This window comes from Arvicola amphibius, chromosome 11 (genome assembly GCF_903992535.2).
Source record: "Arvicola amphibius chromosome 11, mArvAmp1.2, whole genome shotgun sequence".
Classification (NCBI taxonomy): Eukaryota; Metazoa; Chordata; class Mammalia; order Rodentia; family Cricetidae; genus Arvicola; species Arvicola amphibius.
The window spans coordinates 104,424,034-104,437,522 of NC_052057.2; the positions used below are offsets into that span (position 1 = coordinate 104,424,034).

A 13,489-nucleotide genomic window follows, 5' to 3' on the forward strand; every position below is an offset into this window, starting at 1 on the left:
GTTGGGCGCGGACGGGCGGGACCTCTGCGGGACAGGACCGGGCAGGCGGCGGACGAAGGTAGCGGGTCTCAGAGGCTCCTCAGGTTCCTCACTCGGTTACGGTGACAGGTTCGGCCCGGAGGACTTAGTCCCCCGCCATGGACTCGCAGAAAGTAAGCGGGGGGCCACGGCGCCCGGCCGGGTGGGTGGGCGGGGCGCGCGGGGCTCGGCGGCGGAGGGCGAGGCCGGGCCTGGGACATGGGACCCACCCGAGCCGACCCGACCTGACCCGGGAGCCCGCGGGTTGCAGGGGCCTCGCCCGTGACCCAGGCCGACCTCTGTCCAGCACTTGGCTCCGGGCAGGGACTGCGGGGAGGAACCCACGAGCGGTACCGGGGTCCCCGCCGCTCTCTGCGGACGCTAGGCCCTTTTCTTCCCGCAGCCCGCAGCGTGCTCTCAGGGTGGGTCCCTCCTCGGCAGGCGTGTCCTGGCTCTGCCTCGCGTGGGGGCCTCCTCGCCGGCTCCAGAGCTGGTGTCCTTTTGCTTCTTTTGGGCATGGTCCCTGCTCTGTAGGTCCAGGGACCGAATCTCCTTTGTACCGCTGCCCACTGCCTTGCTCGTGGCTTATTTATAAGCAGATCTCAGTGTTTGCCTGATTGAGGAAAAAGATAGTTGTCAGCTGCCCCACCCTCGTCCGCCAGTTGGTGTAGCTGGTCACAGTTACCTAGTGGTCTTGTGGAATGTTTAACACTTTGAGAACAAGTTAAGGAAAGATCTACAGAGTAGCCTTATTGATTAAGTAAAATACTTGAAGAATATAGCCAGTGTATTGAAGACGATTGCAGTTGAATTGTTAACGTTCAAATCATAATCCCTGTATAGAAAAATAAACCACCCTACTCTTTTTGTTATGTTATAGTGTAATTGAAATATACTCCGGTATAGGGAAGGAAAAAAAGTGTTATTAATAATGCAGCAGGGAAAACAAGGGCACATGTAAGAGGCCATTCTTTTTATTATTGAATAGAAAGCGCAGAAAAGGCTTATAGAACAACTGTTCAGTTTTAAACTGGATTCACCTTCTTGAGGAGTTGCTGGCGAAGTGGGGCGTGAATAATATGATGCATCAAGCATTTACTGTTGCAGTATTTAACAGACGTGTCCGTGATTCTATTGTGTGTGCCTTCGAACCCATTTGGGTATATATCCAATTATTATCTCCAGAATTATTACTCTGATATCTTTTTAAAGATACTTAGAATATACTAAAAGTTTTGTATATTTTGAATATGTATAATTTTAAGACATTCTCCACCGATGCTTGTAAGACATTGCAAGGCTTCTTAGAGGAAAGGCATGTGGCATTTGAATGGACTTTAGCAAGGGTCAACCCGAAGAGCAGGTAACTTGGGAATCCAGAAAGGTGAGGTGCAGGGTACAGTGCATTTGCTTGCTGTGTCTACAGAGCAGGTCACCAATGAGTCTGTTTCATCATCTCTTCTCTAAAAGTGAGAAAATTGTATAATATTAAAAAAAGCTGGATAAAACATTCCATTATGAAAACAGTATTTTAAAGCTTATGACTATTTTGTATTAAAATAGTCCACGCATGGTAAAATACTAAAACTGTTTTAACGTAGGTCGTCTATCAGGAGACACGGAGGAATCAAGAGCTAGAGGTTGTGCCAGTAAGCACCTAAGGTTGGAGCCAGATTCTTCTCATTTTAGACAGTGTATTTGTGCACCCGCAGGGCACCATATGTAGTTTCTTCAGAGGTAAAATTAGCTATTTTTTTTAATTAGCGCTAATGTATCTTATTGGAATAACGCTGGAAATCAACTTTTCAATATTGGAAGTATGTTGAATTTGACTGGAGGTATCAAGTAATGTTTCTAACGAAGAGAACTTGTTTTATAGCTCACAGTGGCTATCCAGCGTTAATGCTTGTAACTCCTGCTGTCAGTCTGAGCTCCCTAATAATGAATTCCTGTAGAATAAGTTACTTGCCCCCATTAGTAATGAACTAAGCTGGATGTTCCTGTCTATTACATAAGACAGTAGTGTCCCTATAGCATGATATTTAGATGCTGTTTCCTGGTGAAGAATGTTCAAATTAACATGGTAGAAGAGGATACCTCAGTCTGTAGAGGAGGGAGTTGCATGCTGTAATTGGCAAGGAAGGCCTTGGAATGTAGGTTGTGAGTTGTTAAGAAGAGCCAGTTCTCTGGTCTACAAGCCATAAGAACTTGAATAATTTGCCATTAGTCTCCATCTCTTCATCTATAAAACAGAAATAACCACTGACTCTATAAGAGTTATGAGCCTTGTGTCTGTTTCAAGAAAACTTCCTAACAGTATTATCTGTTAGCCTTTGTTAATCTCTAAGCTTAGCCTCAAAATAACATTTTCCTTTGCAGATTCAGTCTAAACTTTTTAATTTTTAAGGTGTATTTTCTACTTGTGTATCTTTTAAGAAATTATTTCAGTAGGTGGTGCCAAGAAACAGCTATTAAATACTAACAGCAAGAGGAAGAGAGCTGTGACCCAGGCAGTCTTACAATAGAGACTTAACTGGGCATCTTGTAGGAGCTTGCTGCTGGCTGGTCAGCACATGGGCCGGCTTCACCAGCTGCTTTTCTTGTCTGTGGAAACGACTTAGACGGCAGTGTTTTGTTAGCGGCAGATGCTCTATTTGAGTAGAGGAAGGAGACGCAGTTGTTGTGGGTATATAAGGCAGACTGTAGGATACAGAAACAGTATTATCTCTTAGAAATGAACAGAGGGATCTTGTTTATATTGAGTTTCTGGGACACTTTTGTGAGCAGGATGTGCTATGGATAGGTGGCTTTGTTTGATCCTCAGACCTTTTGAATATGTCCTTAAGTGGTTCTGAGATAAGATCTGGGAGGTTTCTTTACCTGATGAAATGTGCACATCCAGAGAAAACTCTGAAACAAATGAGAGAGTTGTACCCTTGGGTGCTTTTTGGAATTTGGTAGTGCAGATTAAATTTTGGTAGAGATCACTGATTCACACGGTTTCCTGTTTCCGGGAAAGGTGCTTGTTATAGCAATGAGGATGAAAGGATAAGGACAGAGGAAGGATGTTATCAAGAGAGGCTTTGTCAATTGCTTATCCAGTTGTTTCTGCATGTTCTTCCAACTTAGGTCGGAACTCAGAGGTCTCCTTTATACTGCAGGGTAAACCTAGACTGGGGAGATCAGCATTTGGCTTCCTTATCTGTTTCCTTTTATAGCCTGATACCTGCTGTACAGTTGAGAGATCAACTTCATATCTGCACAGCTATCCAAATGACCCATGTTCCAAGTTACTTGTTCTCAATTTAAAAAAGAAAAATAGTCCTCAAGGAATGTGAAGAATGGAAATTGGGTACTGTTCTGCATCCAGTCCTGTGTCCGACTCCTTTGAGCTCTTGTAGCAAATCCTTCTACAGTTAGGAGAGCCACACTGACTGCAGAGACAATCTGGATTCACACTGGGTGGGTTTTCTCATAGTCCACACTTTCCCATTACCTCCCGTCAGGATGGAATCGTTGGCTTCTAAATACTGAAACAGCTAAGGTAATTAAAATTTAAAAAGTTAGTCCCTAACAGGTGCTGGAGAGATGACTTGGCAGTTCAGACCACTTCCTGCTTTTGCAGAGGACTAGAATTTGATTCCCAGCACCGTATCTGGTAACTGACAGCCTGTGATTTCAACTCTGTGGGATCCAACTCCCTCTTCTGGACTCTGGTCACTTGCATGCATGTGTACCCCTCCCCCTATATAATTATATACATAATTAAAAAGAAAATAAATCGTTAAGACAAACGATTCCTAGGAACAAGTCCTGTACACTAGTCAGTTCTGTTTGTTTGCTTTAGAGACTTGTCAAGTATAGTGAAGTATTGCTCGCTGATACAGAACAGAAGGCAGAGGAAAGTCTGGCATCTGGTCTGTCTTGCTGCCCCAGATAAGACCACTGTACAGTACGAGAATCTCTCATCTTTTTATTTCTTTTTCTTTTTGGGGGGTGGGATGAGAATCATGCTTCTAAAGTAGAGCTTGGACAATGAAGTGCAGTGCAAATGAATCCATATGAATGTTCATGATCTCTTTACTCACATATAGGTATCTTTGTGTTTTACTTGAACTTGAGCATTGCTAGATAGTTGATAATGAGGCAGGCTTTTTTTTCTTTTTAAGTTTGAACATAATGCTTCTTTGCAATGCTTGACTGAATGTAAACAGGGTTATTCATGCAGCAAGCACATATTGGATGCTTGCCATAGTGATGGATATCCCACACTGACTGTAGTGGGCCATACTTTGAAGCAGGTGGATTTGTCAGCAGCCTTTGCTATATTTTCACCCCAGCTGTTTTCCCCAGCCTCAACATTCAGATATAATTACTGATGCTTGTTGACTGATAGTGAATTAATTTTGATATGTAATTTATTTTTTAAATATAATAATTATGTTTAAAGTGTTAGCATCCTCTGTTAGGTTATAAATACAAATAATACAAGTTTATTGTAGGGAATGTTAGCTATAAATAAATGAAAGTAAAATCACCTATAATCCTATACCTTGATGATAACCACATTCAACATTTAATTTGCTAGTCGCCTTTTTATGCAAATAGAACCTTAAAACACTGTATATCATACTATACATACTGCTTTATAAATTGCCTTTATATTATATCTTGGACAGTTTCCAGTTTCTTAGCATTCTACAACACTTAGTGAGTCAGCATAATGCTTCCATATGAATGTGATTCTTGATTAAATTGATTGCTACCCTTTTGTTGGATATTTATGTTGGTTCCAGGATTTTAAGGTTATGAATAATACTGAAAGGAACATTCTTGTAACCAAGTCTCTGCCCTACATTCTTAATAAACCACTTGGCATAAATTTTGGAGAAATGGAATTAAAATTCTTGAGATATTTTGCCCATTTGCCCTTCAGAAGGTCTGTGTCAGTGTGTGTCAGCTGTGTGTTGGCCGTGCTTGAGTGCCTTCACCTCCGTCTCCTTGTGCCTCCTGGCTTCTGGTTTGCTTGGTAGAGTGTGTTTTTATGCCAGTAGGGGTCTTGTTACTCAGATGGACATCGGGAGTAGGTAAGCACTGAGTCCCTGTCAGGGTCCTGGGACCTTGAATGTCCAAGACTTATGTATGGGCTGAGCTAAGGGACTGAGGGGCTTATAGCTCCAAACCTTGGGAACTAGGGGTTTATAGCCCCAGCCCTTAGACGCCTGAGCCATCTAGCTGTCTGCTCAGGTAACAGGTTTACTGCCTCAGGGCTCTGGTTGCCAGTGGCCTGACCAGTAAAAGCCTGAGTTCTAAGCAACAGCTAGAGAGAGCAGCAGCATAAACAGCCATCAGTACCACCCATTTTTACAGGTCTAGTGCTTTGGTTGTTAGAACCCTTTGTGGCTAGGGCTTTAGCTCTTGGGCTACCCCTGTCAGGCCCCAAGCCTTCAAGGCTCAGACTCTTAAGCCTAAGTGAGCAGTGCCCACAGTCTTGGCCACCACCTTGCTGTTCTGCTTTCCCCGGACGTGACATGTGTCACCCTTTATCGTCTGCTGCCTTCACTGTGCCTCTTCTGTCCCTGCAGCTGTCTGAGCTCGTCACTGTCCTCTTGGTGTTGCTGCTGTCATGGCAGCCACTCCACCTCCATTGCTAGGGCCACTCTTACCTTTCATGCTACCGTCTCAGCCCATTCTACTTAAGAATCATCAGGAAATGAGAAAAATGTGTAATTGCAACACTTGGAGCAGCACAGGAGGATGCTGGGCTGAACAGCTTGGTTGTATAGCTGAGAAGAGGAGGGCTGTAGTATACAAATGAAGAATAGTAGTATTTATGCCATCATTGCACTGGCTTCCAGTTTCACCAGACACTGCCATCTGTTGAGTTACTGAGGTTGCGTTTGTCTTCCATCTTGAGTGAAAAGAGCTCAAAGGTCATCTTAAGTTTCAGCAAGGCTTGTTATCCTGGCACAAGTTTTTGAAGCCAGGACAGGTTGTCTGAAGTGGTTGTGACTTGAGTAAGGCCTCCTGGAGCAGGGGTCCTGGCTTCAGTTGTATTGATGGTGCAGCCTGAGCATTTTCAGAGTAATTGTAAAGTATCCAAATCTGCCAGGCTACCATGAGGGCAGTCTGGCTGGTCGCCAGAGAAGGGATGCCTGGCATAAGGGAAGGCTGTGTACTGCTATTCAAAAACCTGAGCAGCTGTTTAACTCATTAACAGGAAAAAAAAAAAAGAAAACTTTTTGGGATATTTACAATAAAGATTTAAAGAAAGCCCAACATAAAACTGCTGTTCTCAACAGCATTTAGTAGTGCGTGTACTAACCTCGCCTGTCCCCCGGGGCTCCAGGGAGCGTGCTCCATCTCATCCGTCTCTCCTCTAATACCACTGAGTGGAGCCGTGTTCCGCATGGTTACAACCTCTAGGGTCTTTCCAGCACTTCCATGCCTCACAGATGGGAGACTCCTTCCTCCTCTGACTCCCACCTTACTCCGTTCAGGATAGAAAGGCATGCTCTGTTCTCCTGGTTCCATTCCTATTTGGTTCACTCCAGACCATATTTACTTTCAGTGTTACTCACAGATGCTCACTGACCTTAACTGTTCAGGATTGTCGGACTCCTGGCCATGTTGGTTCTCCTTTGTTACCTTCTTGCATCTTTCCTGGACCCGACACTGTTGTTAGAAATGTTTGCGATTGCTCTGCGCAACTGGTGAGACTTACTGTCTTAGCTTTCCTGTTGGATAAGGCTTTCTAATTTTCAACTCTCTAATTTCCATGAGGACCAAGATATGACATGATATAAAAGGCACCATTCTGACTGCAGTTAGAGTCCTTGATTCCTTTGCTCTGGTTACTGAATCCTTGTCATTATTTCTTTCAGGCCCCCATGGGGGCAGCAGCCCATGGTAGTGTAGAAGCCGAAGCTCCTGAGACAATGCCTGGGTTTGAATTGTGACGGTGGGTTGACAGCTGTGAGACCTAAATCAGGTTAGCTTCTGAAATCTTACTGCAGCCATAAATTGTTGAACGTACTTATAATGATTTTAAAAATACTCCTGACATTGCTTACTAAATAATAACTTATTTGAATATAGTAGTAGATGGTCTCCTAAATTGTGGGTGCACTTGTGGTGTTCACAGTGGTTCCAGTTTTGTAGATCTTCACTGTTGTAAACATGAATGTGGAGTTTGTCTCAGAAATCTCTTGGTCTGAGGAGCTACTGATGGGAAAGCCCATGTGTCAGTATTTCTTAATCATGACACACAGATGATGGTTGATGACACAGGGTAAAATTGGGTCCTGTTGGTTTGAGGTCATTTGTTCTAAAAACGGGAAGTTCATATATCATAATATCAGAGGCTTGTTGCGCTGGTCAGGTTTTAGATAAGTAGCCCAAGTTGATAGTTTTGTTGTTGTTGTTGCTATTGGATGCAGCTAAATTAAGACTCAACATTGGAGTTATCAGATGTTCCTGGACCACATAAATTAGAACAATGCCATTTCAAAGTGGTGAGCAACAACAACTTAGCTTCCAACTTCAAAATGGCATGCAGGGTGCACTGATTGAATCTGTGCAGTCTCCTGAAAGCCCTGCTGCAGCCCATGACACTGAAGGAAAGGCTTGGTGGGAGGTCCTCAGGTTAATGGGGTTTACCCCAGCCTTGCCCAACTCTCTCTCTGGCCTTCTGGTTTCCTCTGTCCAGAACTTCTGCCTTGATGAAATGCTGCTTTTAGGCTCAAAGCCCTGGCTCTCACCAGTCACGTGTGAAGCAGAAGGAACAGATCTGTAGGCAGTACATGTTGTAACCTGCTTTGATCAGTCCAGGGGTGTTTCTTCTAAATTTGAAGCACAATCGTAGTTTTTTTGATGCTCTCAGATGTGCCGATTTCCTTCTCATGAACCTCTGATCTTTTCTGTATCAGATAGTGCAATGTAGTAGTTGATACTGACTGCTCTCCTCTGAACCCTGCCTCAGTGGCATATTAACTCCGAGTCTCTGGACAAGCTACGCGCACTTCTTCATGTCTTGGCTTCTTTGGAAAATGAGGATAATATTAATATCTTACCTTATATGATTCTTTCTCCTTTAAAATGTGTGTGGATGTTCTGCTTGCATGTGTCTGTACTCTGTGTGCATTACAGCTACAGACACTTGTGAGCAGTTATGTCCTCTGAAAGCAGCCAGTGCTCTTAACCACAGAGCCATTTCTCCAGACCCATTCATAAGAACCTTGAAAAGATTAACTGAATTAAGAAGTAAAAAGTTTTAGGTGACCTCAGCTCCTGACAATATGACAGTGTTACTGTATCTTTGCCCAGTCTATTGATTGTGCCGTTCCTCCACAGCTCAACGTGATTATAAATATAAGTTGTGCTCCCTTGAAGAAAGTGCTTTAGGCTTTGCACATCTCAGATTACACTGATGCAGTCTGGGGATGGTGGCAGTTGTGCATGACCAGGGTATATAAAACCCTTTTTTCTTGTTGACTTGCCAGTTGTGCTATTCTAAATTCAGTCAGTTAATTGATAGACTTGATTCTGATGATGTGGTCTTTTGAACCTCTGGTGACTGTGTTGCATGACAAGCACATCAGCTAAGCCTGCATATCTCTGGAGACAGACTCTGTGCTTTGCCATGACCTAGCATAGCGAACATTTTTCAGAGCCTGTCTTCAGACCTGTATCATTTAGAACTTTTACTTATTACTGCATGAAATATTACAAAAAATATAGTTACATAAATAAGTAAGCTGCAGATCCTTTATATGGCCTTTATCTATTAATGTTTATCATGTTAGCCATAAATTTTGGAAGGTAACAGGAGGCTTGAGATCTGACATGAACCAAGATCCTGGTAGGCGCCCTTTCATGCAGATAAACTCCCATGGTGTGGATAACCAGTTTTTATCGCGAGTGCCTTCCTTCCTTCACAGGAAGCCTAGTACTGTCCCGGACACCACAGTGCTCATCAGATACCTCTGTTTAAACAGTATTGTATGTGTCCTAGGATCATAGCTATGAATGTGAGAGCTCCAGGTGGGAAGAAGAACTCCAAACAGTCCACACATCTGGGAGGAAAGGAAGAGAGTTGTAAATTGAGGCAGGTGGCATGGGCCAAGGGAAGATCATGAGGGTTTTATATGTTGTGTTCAGGGCTTTTTTCTTTATACAAGAAACAGTGAGATGCCTCTGAAAGATGTCTCTTGGTGGTATATTGTTATTTTAATTGAAAAATAAAGACTGATTATTGTGAATAGGCACTGTATCTGAGGTTGGTTAAAAAGTTTTGTTAGACTGTGGACTTTGCTATAGATTGAGGCATGATGGACTTGTACTAGGAGTGTTAGTTACTAGCTAAAACTATTTAGGAATAAGGTGATGGAACTTTGCAGCTATGTATAGGTTATAAATCAGGGGAGGAAATAATAATAATTGAAATTTTTGAATTTGTGGCTTGTAGTGTGTCCTTTATGGAACTAGAACACTAGAATGGCCGCAGGGAAGGAAGATTATGATATGTTGACTTTTGAGACAGCTATGTGAAATTCCAAGTAGGATGCATCTTGAAATGGTCCGGGGCTGAGGAAAGGCTTGTGCCTAAGAGCGCTGGCCCTGCTGCTCTGCCCAGCGCCTCGCACTTCCGTGGAGGCGTCGGGCTTTGGGCTTCTGCCTCACCTTTGTCTTTTGCGTTCCTGTGGGAAAACTCTGGATGAGATTTGAAGTTCTGGGGAGAACAACTGGGGCAGTTGAATACATGTTGTTTATATCTGCCCTGGCATGTTGCTATTATGTCTAGAAACTACTTAAAAAACAAACAAGCAAGTGAAACCTCTGCTGATTTGGCACCTTTTCAGTCTGCTCTCCCTAAGCGTGTGTTCCAGAGTGATCACATACTAGCTCTGTTTACTACACCTCTTCCCTGGGCCCTGTCACCTAGAGAAAACTGTTGTCAGTCTTACACACACACTGAGGTTAAGCTTCCAAAGTCAGCTCACATTGTGATCGTTCGGGGATTGTTAAGGTACATTTTGAAGATGGTTGTAGTTTACCTTAAATATTTGGATATTCTGCTCTACTGTACTCCAGGTTCTTCTGTGGTTGTGTTCTTTCCATCCTGGGTTTAGCAAGTCCCATTCTTGGAATAGAATGGTTGAAGCCCTGGTGCCTTCATAATTTAGTTCTTAGTACTTCCTGTGGAATGTGCCTCATTTTTTACACTAAGTGAAGCCATTGACCAGAGTCCTTTGCAGTTGCTCAGCTTCTCCATAATGGCGAATTAAAGGGTGGATTGGTTCAGAGGCTGTGGGCCTCTTTTCTCAGCAGTCTGTCTGTAGGGAGCTTTCAGGATATTAAATCAGAAGCAGCACTGTATCTGCTGCCAATGTCACATTCGTTTCTTTTATTGATCTAGGTGTTTGCTGCAGTTTATAATGTGTTCAGTAACTCTGTTAGATCCCTTTCCTGTTGCTGTGATAAAAAATACCTTGACAAAAGCAGCTGAAGACAGGGTTTATTTAACCCACAATCCCAGGGTTTACAGGCCATCATGTGGGAAGTCAAAGTGGAAGGAACCAGCAGGAGCTGGCATATGACATAATCACAAGTAGAGAGACCCTGCCCAGGAAGTGGCACCACCCACACTGGGTAAGTCCCCACCTTAATCAATCCATAGACATGCCCACAGGCTGGTCTAACCTAAGACCTTCTTCAGATCCTTTCCAGGTGATCCTAGATTGTGTCAGTTTGACAATTCAGATGAAGCATCACAGGGCTGGAGAAATGTCTCAGTGGTTAAGAACACCTAATGGTCTTGCAGAGGACTACAATTTGATCTCTGGCACTCACATGATAACTTACAGATATAACTTCAGTTCTAAAGGATTCAACAACCTCTTCTGACCTCCACAGACATGTGGCTTCTATGTTCAGGCAAAACACTCAAATACATAAAAGTAAATAAATATTAAACAAACAAACCAAATCTGTCACAGTGGTTTTGACAGTAAGTGATCTTTACATCCAAGGGCTCCCGTACGCTTTAGAGCTGGCTTATCTGGTCTCACATCTTGGTGTGCCTCATAGCCAAGGCTGCAAAGCTCTTGTCACCTAGTCTGGCCTTAGGTTGTTACAGCGTCACCAGAAGGTACAGCCACCCCTCTCCTTCCCACTGCACTGGTGTCCAGGTTAAACTGAAATGTGAGCCTGAGAGGTTCTGCCTTCAAAAGATAAGACTGTTTTCCAGAAACACTGTACCAGCCTTTAACGGCCGTTCTCCCCAGTGTTTCCTGCCATCTAGCACAGCAGTGGGAGAGCTCCTTTCCCAGAAGGCTGCTGTGGCCTTCCTGGACCACTACAATTTGAAGAGGGTCTTTGATTCTTATTGTGATAACAACAAGAATTTCAAATGAATTCAGTGGAAATGGAGAAACAAGATTAATTGTAAACTAAAGATTCTGGTTTTGGAGCTATTGAATGTTATCATACAAAATATCTCTATTTTGTATGGTGGGGCTTTGAGTTGGTAACTCACATGACAGCTGTCTCTGTAGTCTTGTTTTTTTGTCAGCTTCTATTTTTACTCTGTGATCTCCTAAAAGTCCTCTCTAATGAAAAATAGTGGTGAGCGGTGTACATTTTACTGGCAGAGCCCATTTATTTCCCCTCAGTTGTGGTGGTTTCTAAGATTCTTCTGTGACCCAAAGGAATGCTGCATCCACACCTTTCTTTTGAAAATTGATAACTTCATAATGTTTTCCATCTTCTAGTGGTAATAATTACACAAATAAAAACTTCGAAATTAATGAAACTCTAGTAAAGGAACTTGGTTTGACCATTTCAACTTATATCCACACGAGGTACTTAGAATTCAAGAATCTGGCAAGTCGTAAGCACATAAGGAATGTCTACGTATCTAAGAAGAAAGTTGAAGAAACATTTAGACTGTTTACTTTTAATTACAAATTAATTGCATCAGTGGTTGAACTCTTTCTACTCCGAGGAAATTGTGGCCTGCCTGTGAGGAATAGATCTGTAAGGTTGTACTGCTTAGATTCTAGATTCTAGACATTGAGGCTAATTGGATTGAGATATGCTGGAAGCTGAAAATGCACATTGGATTTTAAAGATGTAGATACTCTCTTTAAATTTTCAAAATTAGGTTTACATTTTATTCTGTGTGAGTATTTTGCCTGTGTGTATGTATGTGCCTCCTGAAGTCAGAAGGTGATATCAGATCCCTTGGGACTGGAGTTACAGATGGTTGTAAACCACTGTGTGGATACTCAGAATTGAAAGAGCAACAGGTCCACTTAAATGTTGACCCAACTCTCTAGCCCCTAGTAATACTCTCTTGAAACAGGATCATCCATAATTATTAAACCTGGTAGAATTTTTTCAGTTGATGTTTTACTGTGTTATTGTATTACCTAGGCTGGCCTTGAATTCTTGGGCTCAAGCAATCCTCCTGCCTCTGCTTCCCATGTAGAAGGGACTACAGGTGTGTGTTACCATGTTTGGCTATATAATGATTGAATATTTACTCTAAGTTGAAAGGATAATATTTTAGATATATTTATTAGGTTAAGTAAAATATCGAAATGAATTTCACCTGTTTCTCTTTGGCTTGGCTCACACTGTATGTGATGTGGCTACTGTTGGCTCACACTGTATGTGGAGTGGCTACTGTTGGCACACACTGTATGTGGTGTGGCTACTGTTGGCTCACACTGTATGTGGTGTGGCTACTGTTGGCTCACACTGTATGTGGTGTGGCTACTGTTGGCTCACACTGTATGTGGTGTGGCTACTGTTGGCTCACACTGTGTTTCTGTGAACAGTGCTGTTCTAAGAATGAGAACACTACAGCTGGTAAAGGCTGCATTCTGACTCCTAACTCCAGTGTTAGACAAGAGTCTATTGATTTCCAACAGCTAGGTGACTCTATTGATAGAGAGGATTTATTATGAAGACACGTTAAAATTTAGGTATGTTTGACTGTATTGAGTAAATACTAGGAGCTCAAAAAAATCTTTCATTGAAAAATTAAGTTCATGGAGCTGATAGCTATTATAGCCGAGGCCATATGCATCTGTCCCCAGAGTTCTTGCCTCAAAATTCTTCAAAATTTTCTCCTAAAGTTTAGTGAAAGTGGGGAAGTGTTTGAGTGTCCTGTTTTTGAGAGATTTGCTCCTTTTGTGTGACATTGTGTACATTTTTACTTGGTTTTTTATTGAGCACACATAGATCATAGTTATTGAAACTTTGTTGTTGAGCTTCATCCTTTGGACCTGGCACATCTTATCCATAGACTAAGCCTCTTAAAGACTCCTCTGTCTGTTCTGGTGCAGTCTCAGCATCTTTAAATGACTGTACAGTTTACTGCATGTGTTTTACAGCAAACAGAGCTTAAGTTCAATGCGAGTCTCTGTAGCACATCTAATAAAAACCCGGAGACAGATACTGGGGT

At 42.6% G+C, this 13,489-nt stretch overlaps 1 protein-coding gene across 1 annotated transcript in view; it reads left to right on the forward strand.

The window, feature by feature from the left end:
- The window catches only part of Fsd1l (fibronectin type III and SPRY domain containing 1 like), a 65,626-nt gene continuing 52,137 nt past the window's right edge, over nt 1–13,489 (forward strand). The window contains exon 1 of the mRNA XM_038347514.1: nt 1–152. Within this exon, the coding sequence (XP_038203442.1) occupies nt 138–152 (15 nt within the window). The 5' untranslated portion in view covers nt 1–137. The remainder of the gene's footprint in view (nt 153–13,489) is intronic.